At 35.6% G+C, this 19,709-nt stretch overlaps 1 protein-coding gene across 2 annotated transcripts in view; it reads left to right on the forward strand.

Annotated features, from left to right (window-relative positions):
• The window catches only part of LOC111159173 (diaphanous related formin 2), a 1,005,724-nt gene that overhangs the window by 263,027 nt on the left and 722,988 nt on the right, over positions 1-19,709 (forward strand). For both annotated transcript variants that reach the window (XM_022521608.1, XM_022521609.1), the window contains 3 exons: positions 14,825-14,899; positions 14,988-15,057; positions 18,823-18,959. In XM_022521608.1, the coding sequence (XP_022377316.1) occupies positions 14,825-14,899; positions 14,988-15,057; positions 18,823-18,959 (282 nt within the window). The remainder of the gene's footprint in view (positions 1-14,824; positions 14,900-14,987; positions 15,058-18,822; positions 18,960-19,709) is intronic.

Raw genomic sequence — 19,709 nt, forward strand, 5'->3', positions numbered from 1 at the left:
GATGCTTTGTATTTCTTTTTTTTTGTCTGATTGCTGAGACTAAGACTTCCAGTATTATGTTAAATAATAATGGTGAGAATGGTCCTCCCTGTCTTGTTCCTGATTGTAGAGAAAAAGCTCTGTTTTTCCCCACTGAGGATGATATTACCTGTGGTTCTTTTGTACCTGAGCTTTCATGATTTTGAGTTATGTTCCATCTTTATCAACTCTATTGAGGGCTTTTATTAAGAATGGATGCTGTATTCTGTCAAATGCATTTTCCGCATCTGTTGAGAGGATCATATGGTCCTCATCCTTTGTTAATGTGGTGTAATAACGTTGATTGATTTGGGAATATTGAAACACTCAGATAGCCCAGGAATTAATCCCACTTATTCATGGTGAATGATTCTTTTAATGTACTATTGAATTGAGATTGCTAGTATGCTGAGGATTTTTGCTTCCATGTTCATCAGGGATATTGGCATGTAATTCCCCTTTTCAGTGGGGTCTTTGATTTAATATCAAGGTAATGTTCCACTCATAGAATGAGTTTGAAAGTTTTCCTTCCATTTCTATTTTTTTGGAAAAGTTTGAGAAGAATAGTTATTAACTCTTCTTTAAATGTCTGATAGAATTCCCCTGGGAAGCCATGTAACCCTGGACTTTGGGTTGTTGGAAGATTTTTGATTACCAAATCAATTTTTTTGCTGGTTATGGGTCTTTTCAAATTTTCTCTCTCTCCTTATTTCAGTTTTGGTAGTTTGTATGTTTCTAGGAATTTTTCCATTTCTTCCAGATTGCCCAATTTGTGGGCATATATTTTTTCATAATATTCTCTTACACTTGTATTTTTGTGGTGTTGGTTGTGATCTCTCCTCTTTCATTCATGATGTTATTTATTTGATGTTATTCTCATGATGTTGTTCTCTTCTTTTTGGTATGTCTGCTTCGGGTTTTATCAGTGTTATTCATTTTTTTCAAAGAATGTAATGTATCCCAGCTCTTAGTTTTGTTGATCTGTTCTACTCTTTGTTTCTATATTTATTTCTGCTGTAATCTTTATTATTTCCCTTCTTCTGCTGGCTTAAGTCTTCATTTGTTGTTCATTTTCTTGATCCTTTAGGTTTAAGTTTAGGTTGTATATTGAAGAACTTTCTTGCTTCCTGAGGTAGGCCTGTATTATAATTTACTTCCCTCTTGGGACCACTTTTGCTGCATCCCAAAGGTTTTGGACTGTCATGTATTCATTTTCATTTGCTTCCATGTATTTTTTATTCCTTTTTAAATTTTCTGTTAACACATTTGTACTTTAGTAGGATGTTCTTTTAATGTCCACGTATTTGTGGTCTTGTTGAATTTTTTCTTCTGTTTTACTTCCAAGTTTCCTAGGGTTGTCTGAAAATATGTGTGTTGTGATCTCAGTTTTTCTGCACTTGTTGAAGGCTGATTTGTGACCCAGTATGTGATCTGTTCCGGGGAATGGTCCATGTACACTCAAAGAATGTATATTCTGCTGTTTTCATGTGAAATGTTTTGAATATATCTCTTTAAGTCCATCTGGTCTAGTATGTCATTCAAAGCCACCGTTTCCTTGTTATTCTGCTTAGATGACCTGTCGATCACTGTAAATGGGGTGATAAAGTCTCCTAATTATTATTGTGTTAATGTCATTGAGCTCCATTATGTTTGTTATTATTTGATTTACATATTTAGGTGCTCCCATGTTGGCGGCATAAATATTTAGAATTGTTAAACCTTCTTGATGGCTAGACCCCTTATTTATGATATAATGCCCTTCTTTATCTCTTGTTAGTGTCTTTGGTTTAAAATCTATTTTGTTTGATAGAAGTATGGCTACTCCAACATTCTTTTGGAATCCATTACCATTTTAAATGTTTTTCCATTACCTCACTTTCAATCTGCCGGTTTCTTTAGGTCTAAAATGAATCTCTTATAGGCAGCATACAGATGGGTCTTATTTTTTTATCCATTTTGATCCTCTTTGTCTTTTGATTGGAGTGTTTGATCCATTTGCATTCAGAGTAATTATTGATATATACAAATTTAGTGCCATTGTGTTACCTGTAAAGTTGGTTTTTCTGGTGATACTTTTTGTTTCTTTCTAGTATTTGTTGCTCTTGGTCTTTTTTCCCCAAAGAGTTCCCTTTAAGGTTTCTTGCAGGGTTGGTTTAGTCATCATGAACCCCTTTAGTGTTTGTTTTTCTGGAAATAATCTCTCCTTGCATTCCATGTGACAGTCTTGCTGGATAAAGTATTTTTGGCTGCATATTTTTTTACTTCATCATGTTGAATATATCATGACACTTTCTTCTGGCCTGCCACTTTTCTGTGGACAGATCTTCTGCAAACCTGAAGATTAAGATTGTAGATTAAGGACTTTTTTCTCCTTGCTGCTTTCCAGATTTTTTCCTTGTCTGTGTATTTTGTGAATTTGATTATATCTTGGTGATGGCTGGCTCTTGTTGAATTTAATGGGAGTTCTCTGGATTTCAATGTCTCTCGGCTCTTGTTGAATTTAATGGGAGTTCTCTGGATTTTAATATCTCTTTCCTTCTGAGGAATAGGGAACTTTTTAGCTATAATTTGATGAAATGAACATTCTGCTCCTTTTTCTCTTCTTCTTGGACTCCTGTGTTAGGAATGTTACTTTACGTTAAGGAGTCACTCAGTTCCCTAAGTCTACATTTGTGATTCAGTGCCTTTCTTTCCCTCTTTTTCTCGGCTTCATTATTTTCCATAATTTTATCTTCTGTATCATTGATTCATTCTTGCTTCATATGTCCTCATTGTCATTGCATGCAGTCAGTTTTGCATCCTGGTTATGGCATGTTTTATTTCAGCCTGACTAGTTATTAGATTTTCTAATCTGCAGTAAGGGGTTATCTAATGTCTTCTATGCTTTTCTCAAACCCCGTTAGTATCTTTATTATTATTGTTTTAAAATCTGGTTCAGACATCTTACTTGTATCTGTATTGATAAAATGCCTGGCTGTGACTTTTTCCTGTTCTTTCCAGTGAATTCCTTGGTCTTGTCATTTCTTTTTCTGGGTCATTGTTTTTTGTGTGTGTGGGATTGTAAGGGTATCCTGTTACATTTCTGGTCCTAAGAGTAATGGGTATATTAAGAAGAGGTCCTGGGGGGCAAGAAGGGGAAAAAGAAGCTAGATCCTAATTTTGTTTTGGTCTGCTTGTTAAAGGAAGCTAGATCTTGGGGCGTCTGGGTGGCACACTCATTGGGTACCTGCCTTTGGCTCAGGTCATGATCCCAGAGTCCTGGGATTGAGCCCCGTGTCGGGCTCTTCTTGGCGGGAAACCTGCTTCTCCCTCTCCCACTCCCCTGCTTATGTTCCCTCTCTCGCTGTGTCCTTCTCTGTCAAATAAATTAATAAAAATTTTTAAAAAAGCTATATCTTAAAGAAAGAAAGAATAAAAAAGGAAACTTGGCCTTATTTCCCTTAGAGCTGATGCATTGCAGTACTCATCTATCACTAGGCTTGGTACATTGGAGGGGTTTCTACTAGTCTTTTGTGGTGGGGTTTGTTGTACTGATTCTAAGGTAGACTTTCTGGCCTCCCTGGTGCTGATTTACTCACTGAAGTGGGTTAGTGCTGATACCGGGTTGGGGAGGGGATAAGGAATGGCATTGCTGTGCTCTCTCATCACCAGAGTGGAAATTTCTTGCCCACCACTCCTCAGAAAGCCCTCACAGAAGAGCCAGCAATCACCCCTCTTGTGTCCCTGTCTTCCACCAGATCCCTGCTTTCATTCTTCCTGTGTCCAAAGTGGCTGGGTTTCAATACTTTAAATTTTAGAGATCCACATGGTGAGGACCCACACTGATCCTCTCAGGGAGGGTCTTATTTTGCTATGGCCAATGGTGTTTGGCCCCAGAGATCACTTGAATGACTGTGCAGTGGTTTGGAGTATATGGTAGAGTACAGCAGAAAGCACCAAGATTTGCTGCCCTCAGCTCAAGTCTCTGTTCCTACGCTAGGGAACGGCAACATGTTGGTGCCACCAGTTCTTCCCCACCTTCCCAAGAGACCGTTCTGCCTCTCCCAAATGCTCTCTAAGCAGGAAAAATGTTTCTTCCTGTGCAACCCAGCAGATCCTTATACCATGCTGCCCACTCCCAGGTCTCTGTCCTCCTTCCCCTCCTGAGCACCTCCAAGCCTGCCAGGTACAACCCTGTGGATGGTGTGGACTTCCTAAACTTCAGACTTTTCACTCTGCTGTTTATAAAAACTTGCTGTTGCCAGCGCCTCTCCTTTTCAGTTGTTTTGGGGAAGAGTTTTTCCTGTGCAATTCCCTGAGCCGACTTTCACTCCTTCTCTCTCTTTTTCTCTCACTCCTCTCTCCGTGACCAAGGCTCTCTCCCCTTTGCAGTACCTGCAGTTCTTTACTCCCCACAACTTTCTGCAGCTCCCACCTTCTACAATGTGGCCATTTTTCTACTTCTAATTATGTAGTTTTCCTCTCAGTCCTCTGATCGATTTCATGTGTGTTCCACATGATTTGATATTTATCTAGGGTATTTGAGGGATGAGGCATGCCTAAAGTCTCTGTACTTCTTTGCCATCTTAATGTTTCCTCTATACCAAATCTTCTATTGGGCTGTTTTCAGAATTTGGCTATTATAGACAATGCTGCTATAAACATTAGGGTGCATGTATCCCTTTGAATTAGTATTTTTGTATTCTTTAGGTAAATACTTAGTAGTGCAATGGCTGGATCATAGGGTAGTTGTGTTTTTAATATTTTGACCAACCTCCTTACTGTTTCCCACAGTGGCTGTACCAGTTTGCATTTTCACCAACAGTGCATGAATGTTCCTTTTTGTTGTGTAGTCTTTACATTTCCATTGTCAATACTCTAGTATAGACCTCATTCCATTTGGGGATATGAGTTGATAGACTGATTTGTCCAGCAAATAGAGTTCACTGGGTTTATTTAAAATTCAGGAAGCCAAAGTGAGTAAGGGAAGCAGAAAAGAAAGGATAGAAATGTTAAGAAAGTTAGTGGGAAGTGTAGAGGAGGGAAGAGTTTTACTGGACCTATCAGGTTCCCTGACTGGCTCTGAAAATTAAATGATTGCCAAATCATTAACTTGAGAAAAAAAAACATAAAATTTTTGTTAAATTTTTACATATATATGGGTAACTTTACAAGAGAGTGAAGACCCAAGTCAGTGACCAGAGAAGGAATCTTTTGTATCTTTCAGACAAAGAAATAGCAAATTTGTAAAGAATTGAGAAGACAGAGAGTTTTGGGGTAGGGGTAGTATGCAATGAAGAAGTAACTGGGATGCTAAGCGTTTAGCATACAGCCTTCTAGGCCCTAAATTCCTTCTCTCTGGTGATAAGAATGTCATACAGCCTTCTAGGCCCTAAATTCCTTCTCTCTGGTGATAAGAATGTCTTCTCTCCTCTTGGTACAGGAGGGGTACCTTTCACAAGGGAGATCTATGTCTTGCTTTCAGGAAAGAAGGGTAGGTGAGAGAGTGAGGTTTTTTCTGATTCTTTCACTTTAAACTTTTTAGTATTTTAAAGATTCATTAAAGATATTTAATATCTTAAAGACTCACTCCCTAGGGGTACCATATTTTTGGGTGGTATGTCCTGAACTCCACCAGAAGCAATCTTAAAGTGGCCAACCAATTCATTCATGCTGTATAAGGAGGTACATGAGGGTAACTAAGGACTGTTATTCCCAAATTAAAGTTGAATGGCACCATTTTTTTTTCCAGGTGCTTGCTTGGGTGCTTTTTTTTTTTTTTTTTTTTAGGATTTTACTTATTTGACAGAGAGAGATCACAAGTAGGCAGAGAGAGAGGGGCAAGCAGATAACCTGCTGAGCAGAGAACCTGACCTAGGACCGGCTCCCAGGACCCTGAGATCATGACCGGAGCCGAAGGCAGAGGCTTAACCCACTGAGCCACCCAGGCGCCCTCCAGGTGCTTTCTAATATTTGTATTTTGTATCATGCCAAGTGTCAGTTAATAATTTCTTTATATTTTGAAGTGGGTGTTTACAGTTCTGTATGTCTACAAAACACAGTAATGAGTTACAGTATGATACTGCTCTGTGTCAATGCTAAAGAAGTAACTGTTTTATTTATTGGTATATAGGAAGCAGAAAGAAAGTATTTTCTTGGACATATCTAATGTTTTATCTAAAGTTTCCCTTGCATTGATGATGGAATTTATAATAAATATATTTTTTAAAACCTTACTGGTATTGATTTCACTTCTGAATGTACACAGTGATGACCTTTTAAAATTTGAGCTTTTATCCAATATGCCTTCATAAAGCAAAATAACCAAAAGAATACTCACAGTGCTAGTTGATAGTTTTTATATGAGTTGTTGATAATATAGGTGAATGGGAGGTATGTAAGGATTGGTAAATGCTGGATTCCAGGGACACCTGGGTGGCTCAGTCAGTTAAGCATCTGCCTCGGCTCAGGTTATAATCTCCAGGTCCTGGGATCAATCCCCACATCAGCCTCGCTTCTCAATGGGGAGTCTGGGAGTCTGCTTCTCCCTTTCCCTCTACTCCTCCCCCCCGCCCTTGTGCTCACTCGCTCTCTCTCAAATAAATGAAAATCTTAAAAAGAAAAAAAAAAGAGAAATGCTGGATTCCAGTCATAGTTTTGCCATTAGCAAGGTATGACTCAAGATGCATAACTAAAATTCTTTAGTTTAGTCATTTGTAAAATAAAGGAGCTGACATGAGGTGATTTACTCTGATTTCATGACCAGTAAAGCTACTCCTATCATTGCTTGTTCTTCCATGGAAGTTTGTTTGTAAAATGAAGACAAAACAGTGTTGTTAATTTAAATTGTTAATGTTTGTTATGGTTTTTAACTTTCCCAATTGTGAAAAGGAACTGTGGGCAATGTTGAATAAAGCCAAAGTTACTTCAGCAATTATGCTTTCTTTAAAAAGAGTTTATATGTTCTGAAAGACTTATCAAGTGTAAATGTATATATTTTAGGAGTAGCAATATTTCTAGATTTGTCTGAAAATGAATGATGGCCAGGTCAAATATGGTAGAAAACTATTATCTCTTTCTTGGGAACTTTATACTGTATTATAGTTCTGTAAAATGGGTTTTGTCTATGTGCCATGTACATGTTTATTACTTTTATTTTGTTGTTAATTGAATTATATTTTTTATTGTGTTCAGTTAGCCACCATATAGTACGTCATTACTTTTTGATGTAGTGTTCCGTGATCCATTGTTTGCGTATAACACCCAGTGTTCATCATATATGCCCTCTTTAATACCCATCACCTGGCTACCCCATCCCTTCACCCGCCTCCCCTCTGAAACACTCAGTTTGCTTCCAGGAGTCTCTCATGGTTTGTATCCCTCCGATTCCCCATCCCCTTCAGTTTTCCCTCCCTTCCCCAATGATCCTCCATGCTATTCCTTATGTTCCACATATGAGTTAACTTATTTGACTTAGCATAATCCTGTCCATTCCATCCACGTCAGTGCGAATGGTGGGTATTCATCCTTTCCGATGTTTGAGTAATTTTCCATTGTATATATGTACTCCGTCTTCTTTAGCCATTCATCTGTTTTAGGACATCTCAGCTCCTTCCACAGTTAGGCTATTGTGGACATTGCTGCTATAAACATTGGGGTGCATGTACCCCTTCTTTTTACTGCGTCTGTATCTTTGGTGTAAATACCTAGTAGTGCACATGCTGGGTCATAGGGTAGCTCTATTTAGGTGGTTTATATCACTGTAGAAGAGAACAAATAATGAGTATGTTTGGCTTAATATTTTAGATAAGCCTTAACAATTCCCAAATTGTTTAATATAATGTTATTTAAGATTTTGACTATTCGGGGTGTCTGGGTTGCTCAGTCGGTTAAGTAGCTGCTTTTGGCTTGGTTCATGATCCTAGGGTCCTGAGATGGAGACCAGCATCAGGCTCTCTGCTTGACAGGTAGCCTGCTTTTCCTTCTCCCGCCTTGTGCTCTCTCTCTCTCTCTCTCTCTCAAATAAATAAATAAAAATCTTTAAGATTAAAAAAAAAATGATTCTGACTATTATTGTTGGATATATTAAGATCTTTAACCACGGCATGCACACAGATACACACATAATTTTCATTGTCTTTCTCAGTTTTAGGGGAAAGGAATTTTAAATTATATAAAAATAATAAAAGACCAGAGTGGTTACCATTACAGATTACATTTTGAGACAACAAAACATTTGAGCTTGCTAAGATCTTTTTGACATCCACAGTGATGATCCAAAGAAAGGATTCTTTTTAGTTTGGTTGCAGTTATCCTGTGCAAAAAACAAAGTTTGTGAGCAAAATTTCTTTGATTTTTTTTTTTTTAATGCAGCAGTCACACTCTATCAAGTTTTTAATTCTATGTTTTTGGGACTGCAGCTAATAGATGAGAACGACTGTTACATTTCTGTTGTTCAGTCATCAAATAGCAATTACCCTTCAACTCTCCTTATCCCTGGTACAATGAAAGAAAATTCATTTAACCTCTCTGCAACTCACGATACTCAGAAAGTATAACATGCTTGGGAAAAAAGTAAATGTATGGGTGCTATGTGCTAATGTCTCTCTGTTTTCTTTCTTGCATTCAAAGGACTTCTTACTTTACTTACAAAAGTTAAATTTGATGTCAACTCTGTTTAATTTTCAGGGTTTACAGATTTGGAATGTGATTTCTTGGAGTAGATTCATTTTAACAAAATTCCATTAAACTAACTAGATGTCCTGTGGACATGCACTATGGAGTGCATGATAGAATTTTAACTTTATTACTTAGCTTAGGAAAGTAAACCAATACATTTTTCTTGTAGAAGTTAGCATTTTATTATAAGTTATTGTAAGTTGACTGGTGATATTACTAAGAAGGTGACTTTTATATTTGTCCTAATGTAATTATCTTGACAATTTCAAATATATGAAGAGAATTTGAAATATGACTAGCTTTTGCTTGAATATTTTACACTGTTCTTTCCCCTTCTCTTTGAAGACTCAATTTTCATTTTCATTCACATTTTTCACAATTTTTTTTTCCATCATTACTGTGGAATAAGATGGTCTCTTATGTGTCTCTAACAATAACTTTCAAAGTGGGATGGGGAAGAAAATATTCTTTGTTCTATAACCTGTTGGTCAATTTAATGGATTTGGATTTAAGCCATTTTGACTATCTCCAATATAATTCTGGGATCTTAAGAAATTGATTTTAATGAATAAGGAATTTTAATCTTTTGAGGGAGAACTCTTATTTTCCTTCAGGAGATTTTTATTTGTAACTCAGACATTTACAATTTGTTCTAAACATGTAGGAAGTTTGTTTTTATCTAATGTATGCAACAAGAAAGATGCACATTTCCTCTTTTGTGAGGAACTCTTAGAAAATGTGTGAGTACCATGAAATAACAGAACCTTCCTAGTGAGACCTGATAGGGAGAACAAATGCAGCCCGATAAAACCCTTTTTAAGGAATAACGGTATAGAGAGAAGGATGGAAGTCTTTTTTGGTGTTTTCTAAGGAAATTGTAATCTAGCTCAACATTGAAGTCAAAACCATGGAGAGGCAGAGCTGGAAAATTAATATAGTCTACTTTTCTATGAATCTGGTGAAGTATGTGATCAGTGAACGTCATATGCCCAGATAGGTGGAAATGGTAGTACTACATCTAATAGATAATTAAAATTGGGCAGAGATAGGTTATGTACTAATCTACCATGATGAATATTTCCATGGACATTCAAGTGCTCAAGTCTATCATATTTATTTTCATATCAACAACGCTGAGTGTATATATATATATGTTTTTATTGTAATAAAAACAAGATAGTCATAGCATATATAAGTCCATGTTATATTTGTTCTTAATATTTTATTTTTTAGTAGATGTATAGGTTGATAGTGGAAGTATTTATGAAGTTGATTTAGTTGAACAAATATCCTTTAAAAATGCTGAAAATACTTTCTCTTGGCTACTCTTTGGGGATTATTGATTCATGGACTGAATGTATGATACTGTTTGCTTTGAGTAGTAAATTGGTCTTAACCACGTTGGGACTCTCTTTCTTTCTCATAAGTGTATATAATCTAAGTTTGGTTTTAATTGCGTTCAAAAACACTTCATTGAAAACATTGGTGTTAAAATGAGAGTTGAGAGTTGCTAGAGGGGAGATGGGTGGGGGGATGAGGGAACTGGGTGATGGGCATTAAGGAGGGCACTTCAAGTAATGAGCATTGGGTGGTGTATACAACTGATGAATCACTAAATTCTACCTCTGAAACTAATAACATAGTATATGTTAATTAAATTGATTTTAAGTTACAAAATAAAAGGAGATATTTCCTGCTATTAGAATGTGTTAATACCAACCTGTCCATATGTTGTCTACAAGAGACCTGTTTGGAACCTAAGGATACACCCAGACTGAAAGTGAAGGGTTGTAGAAGCATCTTTTATGCTAATGGGCCTCAAAAGAAAGCTGTGGTAGCGATCCTCGTAACACATAAATTAGATTTTATTTTATTATTTTTAAAAGATTTTATTTATTCATTTGACAGAGATCACAAGTAGGCAGAGAGGCAGGCAGAGAGAGGAGGAAGGAGGAAGCAGGCTCTATGCTGAGAAGAGAGCCCAATGCAGGGCTCAATCCCAGGACCCTGGAATCATGACCTGAGCCGAAGGCAGAGGCTTTAACCCAATGAGCCACCCAGGCGCCCCGATAAATTAGATTTTAAACTAAAGACTATAGTCAGATAAAGAAGGATACTACATCATTCTTAAAGGGTCTATCCACCAAGAAGATCTAACAATTGTAAATATTTATGCCCCCAATACAGGAGCAGCCAACTACATAAGACAGCTGTTAATCAAGATAAAGAGTCATATTGATGAATACATTAACTTGCCATTCTCAGAATGTGTTAATACCATTTACAATTTATTTATTTATTTGACAGAGAGAAAGAGATTATAAGTAGGCAGAGAGGCAGACAGAGAGAGGGAAAAAGCAGGCTCCCTGATGAGCAGAGAGCCCGATGCGGGGCTCGATCCCAGGACCCTGAGATCATGACCTGAGCCAAAGACAGAGGCTTAACCCACTGAGCCACCCAGGCACGCCCCATTTACAATAATCTTTAATGTCTTCATGAAACAAAGTTGTTTCAGGACTTGTAATTTTACCAACATTCTGAATTCCCCTAGGAAACTCTAAGCTATCATTCATTTTATTGATGTTCTGGTGATTTGGGTTGTAGTATGAGATTTCACATGGGAATAGGACACCATTAGAGAGAAATCAAATCCTTTGTACAGAACACATAACTCTTTATATTAGCCTTTAGCACTGCACAAGCTGATAAAGGCATGACATGACGAATATTGGACTCCTGCATGTGAGACCAATTGCCTTTACAGCTTATGGGACTCAGGATAGAACTTTCTAATTTTAGCTTTAACCCTTTTGAAAGACACACATGAATCTGGACAATCTACTCATCAATGTAAGTGTAGTCACTGTTTCTTATGTCTGTATTGTGTAGAGTGTACTGAACTCATCCATCCATGGAAAAGATATTGACTGTAAAAAGGAATGAGGGAATATTTTGGAGTGATGGAAATGTTGTGTATATTTTTCTTATTGGAGGTTCCATGACTATACATTTGTCAAAATGATGAATTTTACTATTTGTAAATCTTATTTCCGTAAAAAAGAAAGGAAAAACCCTTATGTTTCAGAGTGGTTATGGGAATTATAAGAGATAATTCTCCTTCTCCATTTTTTATTCTGTTTGGTTCTTTATTATTCTCTGCTGCTTCTATGTCCCTTACAAATTTAGGGCCCATGATAAATGGCAATTTCTTACTTCAGGGCTGAGATACTACAGAAAATTTACGCCTTTATCTGTCTTTATTCGCAATCTCTGAGGCAGATTTTAAATCAACTCATCAACTGTATATTTACACCTCTAGATATTCCAATTAGTACAGAATAACTCAGAGCTGGCATTAGCATACTCTGTAAAATATACCAAATATACTTGCTTAGACTGAATTCCTGATCTCTGTCCTGTGGCAGAGGGAGTTCACAGTATGCGTGAGAGGGTGTATAAAGGAATCTTGAATTTCTAGCCTGAGTCCTGCCTGTGAAAGGCAGTGTTCTATGTCAGTGGTTCTCAAACATGATTGAGCATTAGAATCACCTAGAGGTCTTGTTAAATTGCTGTGTCATATCTCCAGAGTTACTGATTCAGTGGGTCTAGTGGGGAGTGGAGTGGGGGGCGAGGATTTGTACTTCTGACAAGTTTCCAGCTGATGCTGATGTTGCTGATGCTGCTGGTTTAGGGCGATTAACTTGAGAACTACTGATTTATGCTTAATTGAGGTGTTGACAGTATCAGAATTCTTACCTGTGTAGAGTAACCAACATTTTGTTTTTAAACTGCTTCATCATTTCATGACCACTTTTGTATTGGGTAAAATGAATATATATATGTATATGTGTGTGTGTGTATATATATGGGGGGCAGAGAGAGAGAGAGAGAGAGGATAAAACTGAGAGAAAGAGAAAATAGCATTTGGCCAGGAACCACAAAGTATTTAGGGCCTGAAAGAAAAATGTTGCTGGCAAGAGAAAAAGGAAAAAAAAAAAAAAAGAAAAAGATATGGTTAGCTGCATCCCTTCTTTTCAACCTATCGAGTGTCATCATGCTGCATAATTATTTTATCCCTCTAGTAACGGGCTCCTTTTGGTGCTCCCGTTCTGTCCTAAAAGTCCTGAAGACTCTAACTAGGCCTCCTTTGCCCATTGGCCTAAAATATTCTCTTAAGACTTTAAACTGCCTACTTGTTTAATAAAAAAGGCCTGAATCTCACACTTAGACTTAATGATGTATCCCTTTTTTTTTTCAGACCAGTAGTAATTTTCACTGAGTAAAACCAAAATATCATAAAGTACACAATTTGAAGAAGTCTGGGGTGTATGGGTGACTACTTTTAAGTGAAGAAATATAAATCATATTCCTGTACCACTTTCCTAGACTAAGAAGAAATAACTCTAATAATTTTAATACCACTGGGTATAAAAAGATGACTAAAATTTAGAATCTTAAAAAAATGATTTAGAAGTGTTAAATTTAAGAAATTCATATTATTTTATCTTCCTAAATGCCAAAGCAGATACCAAGAGCCGTTTATACAAATTTATTCAGAATTTCTATTATTTTAAGGTTGCTGCTAGTGTGCATTGTGATTTACTGGTATCTGCTGACATATTATGCTTGGAGATGATGTTTTTCTTTTCTTCCACCACCACCCCACTGATTATGGAGAGTCTTTAGAGAAAATAGCTCATGGTACTGGTTGATTACATGCCTTAATTGAATAGTAGCTTGCTGCCAATTATCTGTTATTGCTGCCAATTATACTATTATTAATAGTAGCTTAGTGCCAATGGCCATTACAGTGCCCATTTTTTTTTGTCATATCCACTATGGAAATTAAAGCAGAATTTGTTTAAAACGAGGTTCCATATATATTGTGGATGCAATTGATTTTGAATATTTGAGCCATTTTTTCAATAGCTGGAAAGGTAGATTGAGGCTAGATCAGAATGTTTGGTTGAGGGACTTGAAATGTGTTAGGTAGTCCAGAGGAAATTTTTGGACATATGGCTGGTTAAATGCAGTCTAATCCAGCCTTTTGTAAAATGAAAAGAGAAAAGAATGGGCTGTAGAGATCCTAGTTGAAAGACTCCTGTCACATTAAAGAAAAGGTTAACTAGGGCTAATCTAGAATGATAGCAGTATCAATGAAAAGAAGGAAAGGGGAAAAGTATGGGAGTCTTTCTAGAAGTAGAATATTCATGACTGGATGACAAAGTCAAATCAAGCAAGCTCAATGTGATCAGTCTTCCAGGTTTTTACACACACATGGGACTTCATTTCCTGCCATTCTTCTAGGCCTGCTTATTCCGCTGCAGCCACACAGGGCTCCTTACAGTTCCTGGAATCTTTCAAGCATAGTAGCTACCACTTCTGTACTCAATTTGTTCTTAATCCTTCTGCTATGAAAGTCCTCACTTCCTTAAAGGCTCTGCTCAGATGCCACCTTATCACTCTTCCCTGACTACATATTTAAAAAATCACATACTAGCATTCATTATTCAATTTATCAAAATTGAATTTTTTTAAAGCACCAAAGCACTGACATTTTATTATATACTTGCTTATCTGTTTCTCTTATGTCTCCCTCTTCTTAGATAGTAAGCTATATGAGTGTAAAGGCTTCTTTTTTTTTTTCCCCTTTTATGTCTCTGTCACCTAGAACATGGCTGGTACTTAGAAGGTACTCAGTAAATATTTGTTGAATCAATGAACAGAATAAATACAAAGTTGACTGAGATGGAGATCAAAAAATTATGAAAATATTTCAGGTCTGAAGGATTCAGAGAATAGTGATGTTATTAACCCAGTATGGAAGATTGGAAGAGGAGTTGACTGAGGGTAACAGAGACACAGGGGAATATAAATTTGGCTTAAATCAGCTTAAGTATTTGATACTGGTGAAATAACCAAAGCAGTTCTATGGAATGGGCAATCTAAAATATGAATAGAAGTCTGGCATTGAGGTAAAGATCTCTGAGTCATCTTCATAGAGTCAATACTTAAAGTAATGGAAGAATGAAAAAATGAGAAGTGATATAAAGACAATTATCAGATTTGAAAATTAACATTTCATTTTGGATATTTAATGTTTTAAAGATACCAACTTATTTATACATATTTTCTGTTTGTTTCATAGCTGGGTTAACAACTTTGGCCATGAAGGTCTTGGACTCTTATTGGATGTTCTGGAAAAGCTTCTGGACAAGAAACAGTAAGAATAAACATGAAAAAAAATCACTAAAGGGAAAATTTAAAATTTTTTAAGCACAACATAACATGTTTATTTTGCTTCTATTCAGGCAAGAAAATATAGACAAGAAGAATCAGTATAAACTTATTCAGTGTCTCAAAGCATTTATGAATAATAAGGTAAGTAGTATTTATTTCTGCCTGTCACAAAAGGAGAGAACTTGTTCAACAGTATGTGAAAGTATGAAGCAGATAGTATAGTAGGTGCTTATTCAGTTTTCAGAGGTTCTTTATGATGCAAATTGTCATAGACTTCGTTGAAACATTATTTAAAATATACTTTGCTTCACGGTATGTTTATTTGTAGGTTTTTATAATTATGGAAACACAGAAGTCTGTTTCCAAATTAGATACTACTTTTTTTTTTCATGGTTAAATGTTGAATACCATTTTTACAGTGTTTTTATTCCATTGAAAAGGAAAACACAAAGCTATGGTTTGACTTGTTTGTTAAACATCTTTTAAAAGGTTAAGATTTCTATTTTATGTTCAATTAGTATCTGTGAGTTGATGCATATAGAAGACATTTTTGGATGATTGCAAGGGTTTTTTGTATATGTATACCAGTTGCAATATTAGGGACTTTCTAAATTCTAGACAAGGTTGTTGTCTTTTTGTTTGTTTGTTTGTTTTAAATAATCTTTGCTCAGGGTACCTGGGTGGCTCAGTTGGTTAAGCTGATTTAGGCTCAGGTCATGATCTCAGGGTCCTGAGGTGGAGCCCTGCATTATGATTCCTGTTCAGCACGGAGTCTGTTTGTCCCTCTCCCATCCTGCTGCCCCTCCCTCCACACATGTGCACACACACACACGCTCACTTTCTCTCTCTTTTAAATTAATAAATCTTAAAAAAATGAAAATAATCCATGCTCAGGTTATGAAGTTGCAGTTGTTAATTCTTTTTCTTTTTTTAAAATGATTGTATTTATTTGAGAGAGAGATTGAGAGAACGAGTGGGAGGAGGAGCAGAGGAAGAAGTATACTCTGCAGAGCAGGGAGCCTGTTGCAGGGCTCTATCCCAGGATCCTGGGATTATGACCTGAAGCAAAGGCAAACGCTTAGCTGACTAAGCCACCCAGCGCCCTGTAGTTATTTTTTTATAAACAATTTTGGTACTTTATTAGACATTTCATATATATTCCTTTATGGTAAAATACCACTGACTAATTTACTAATTGTATAATTCTCTTTAGATGGAATTTTAATAATCTAAAAATATTTAAAACAAATAGTTATATCAATAACCAAAAACTGGCCAAATGTATAGTTGTTAATATAAATACATAGTTATAAACAATGTGATAAGATTGTCAGTCTTTCTTAAACATGTAGGATTATGTATGATTTATATATGTATATATTATGCACACATGTATCAGCAAAGGATTTTTGGCATGTGGAGTGGATGCTTGCTAGTTGACATAAGGCTTTTGTGTAGACTATGCTAATTGTGCTGTTCATGGAAGTCTCTTCCGGGAAGATTTCTATCACTATTAATACTGAATTTCTCAACTTCTGTGCCCTTAGTCTTTTGCAACAGAATTATGCAAAATCAGATCTCTTTACAAGAAGGTACTTAATGAACACTACATCTCCACAATTCAAGATGAATCTCTTTCTCAGTTGAGGGAAACAAAGAAATAATAAAACAGTACAGTACTAGAAATTGGGAGATGTAGTACATGCTTTACCACTAAGTTGAGTGGCCTTCGGAAAATCACTTGAAGTTTCTGTCAGTCCCCTCATCTGTAAAATTAGCTGTAGGACCCTTTGTTTTAAATTCTTATTGACTTGCATTGTCAATTCTCATAGCTTATAGGACACTAAATAACTGTAATTAAGATCGTCACTAGAGAAAGTCATAGTAGGGAGATTTCCTGTAGAGCTTTTTTCCATAGGACATAGTTGATATGTGAGTATATAATTACTATTACTTAAGAGTTTGGCAGTTTTGAGCACATGATGGTTTGACTTAGATTATTCTAAACTAAGGTTAACCTATAGTTAGGACATGTTAGTATCCTGGATATAAATGCTCAGAATATGAATAAATGGTGAATCTTAAATTATTGGCATGTGAAACAACAGGCATTAAGTATACATTCAGAATTTTTAAAAAAATAGTATAGTGATATATCCACTTCATGTTGGAATAAATTGTTATAAAACATGAAACTTTCATCTGAAATAACTTAAATTTCATATTTGTTGGTCCCGAGGAGTTTAGATTACTTTCTTCAAAAACTCTTTTCCAAACATGTAATAATGTAATAATGTAATAATAGAATCATAAAAGGATCAAAAGCAAAGCATTGCCTCTTAACTTCCATTGCTGAAATATTGCACTTGTGTTTAGATTGATGGTTTTTCATTATTTATTTCATTTTTATTTTCAGTATGTCTCTATGTATTAGAAAATACTTTTAACTTTTAAATGAAAATTTGAGAATTTAAACAAATTTACTCTCAGTCTATTTGATTTTCAAAGCTATTAATTTTGGTAATTGCATGGTAATCCTCTCTTAGTTTTACACATACATTTTTCACTTATTTTCCTTACTATTTAGTATCTGCTGGCCACCTTTATACATGCTTGCCCATTCTGTTTTCTTTGCTTCTTTTTAATCTTGTCTCTCATTTCTTTTCTTCCCCCTCCTCCTCCTCTTCTTCTTCTTTTTTATTTTGTCCTTGTCTCTGTATGTATTATTTATTATGACCTCTGTTAAATTTACATTTAAGAGCTTTAGCTATGTTCTCCTTCTCCACCCGCCCCCATTCTTTGGAAGTTAAATTAGGCACCATGAAAATATTCATATATTTGTTACTCAACTAAAAGTTACACTTGCAGTGACAATTTTGATCGATGAAATGTCAGATTTTTACCATTAAAACTAAAAAGAAGCAACCATTTCATAAGAAATCTGAGAAATACTTTGTGTGAGAAAGGTCAAAGAAAATACCTTCTAAATGTAGTGAAAATTGAAGTTTTAGCCTTTTTAGGTATTCGTTTATCCATTCTTACAGTGCACACTTTTGTAGTTGTATTTGAGCCTAGAAAACAAATGAAAATGGTGTCTCCTCTGTTCACTCTGACACTTAACCAAAACCCAGGCTCCATTTACCTGGGTTCATAGCTTTTGTAATGCAGCACAGCTTCTCAAAGGGGAAGGATAATAGATGGTATGGGAAAACCTATACAAAGGCTTATTGCTTCTTTAGCTGGCATATAGTATACAAAAGAGCTTTACAACATTTTACCCTTTTTGTTCAGTTTAATTTTCCACACAAACATTGGAGAATTTAACCATGAGTTCTAGACATCTGCAGGAAGACCCAATGACATAAGTAGAATTACTTAAGAAAATCATATCAGGGTGTGCCTGGGTGGCTCAGTCTGTTGAGCATCTGCCTTTGGCTCCGGTCCTGATCCCAGGGTCCTGGGATCAAGTCCTGCATTGGGCTCCCTGCTTCTTGGGGAGCCTGCTTCTCCCTCTCCCTCTGCAGCTCCTTCTGCTTGTGTGTATGCTCTTTTTCTGTCAAATAAATTAATAAAATCATAAAAAAAGAAAATCATATCAGCATGTACTTTACATGTTTTTCTTTGTTAAAGAAATACTGAGTATTCACATATTTCTCCCAAAGCTTTATGGAATTTTTAGGCAGGCTAATGTAAATCATATCTGATAAGGAAAAAAACTCCCAAGATATAGTCATTTAAAATAGAAAAAAAAGATAAGTAACTGAATTTGAAAAACATTCATATAATTAGGTAGAACCTCATTATGGAGGTATATATTTTTAGAAGATCATTGTAAGTTGCTTTTTAAATTAAAGATGTGTTGCAAATACATTTTGAATGAAGGTTCTTTTTTTTTTTTTTCTTTAGTTTGGACTGCAAAGAATTCTAGGAGATGAAAGGAGTCTTTTGCTATTGGCAAGAGCAATTGATCCCAAACAACCCAACATGATGACTGAAATAGTAAAAATACTTTCTGCTATATGCATTGTTGGAGAAGAAAACATGTAAGCATTGCTATATTATGTTAACTGCATGGAAAGTGGCACTTGAGAAATTAAAATTCCATATTTTGTGCTTTTCATTAGATAACTTGCATGAAAACAGTATTACATTTTAGAAAATAATTTATTGGCATTTTATCATATCTATTTATATTTCAGCATTTTTTAAACTTTTTGAAACAAATAGATTTAAACAGATAGAATCCAAACAGGACATTCTTCAAAGTTGGATTCAGAGTGAATGAATAGAATTTTACCTAAGTGAAGGTAAAGTAATCGTTAGAAAAATAGGCTGAATACAGAGACACACACACACACACCTCGCATATGCCCATTATAAAATTTGACTTCTTTAACTCACTGAATTGACTAGATGCTTTTATTGTTCTATTATTTTATTTAAAATAGTATTTTACTTTATCTGCCTGTAATAAGTGAAAAAATAAAGTAATTAGGTATAAAGGAAAGTAAACTAACCTTTTAAAAAGAACAAAAAGACCGTTTGCATTTATTCAAAGTGCATGTATGTGTTAATTTTAAGAAATTGTTGCTGAATGTACATTAGTTTATACCTTTTCAAGGAAATAATATTGACTGAGAAGCAAAATTTCAGATTTGATGTCATTAACTAGTTAGTATGGAACCATTGTGATAAAGAGTAAAATATTTGCTAAGGACACAAGCTAAAATATTTCTTTGAAATTTTGTGTGACAGTAATAATTTCAATTTCAATCAGAACAAGGCTATGCAAA

The sequence above is a fragment of the Enhydra lutris genome, unplaced genomic scaffold, assembly GCF_002288905.1.
Source record: "Enhydra lutris kenyoni isolate GAN:26980312 unplaced genomic scaffold, ASM228890v2 scaffoldscaffold67, whole genome shotgun sequence".
In the NCBI taxonomy this organism is placed as follows: Eukaryota; Metazoa; Chordata; class Mammalia; order Carnivora; family Mustelidae; genus Enhydra; species Enhydra lutris.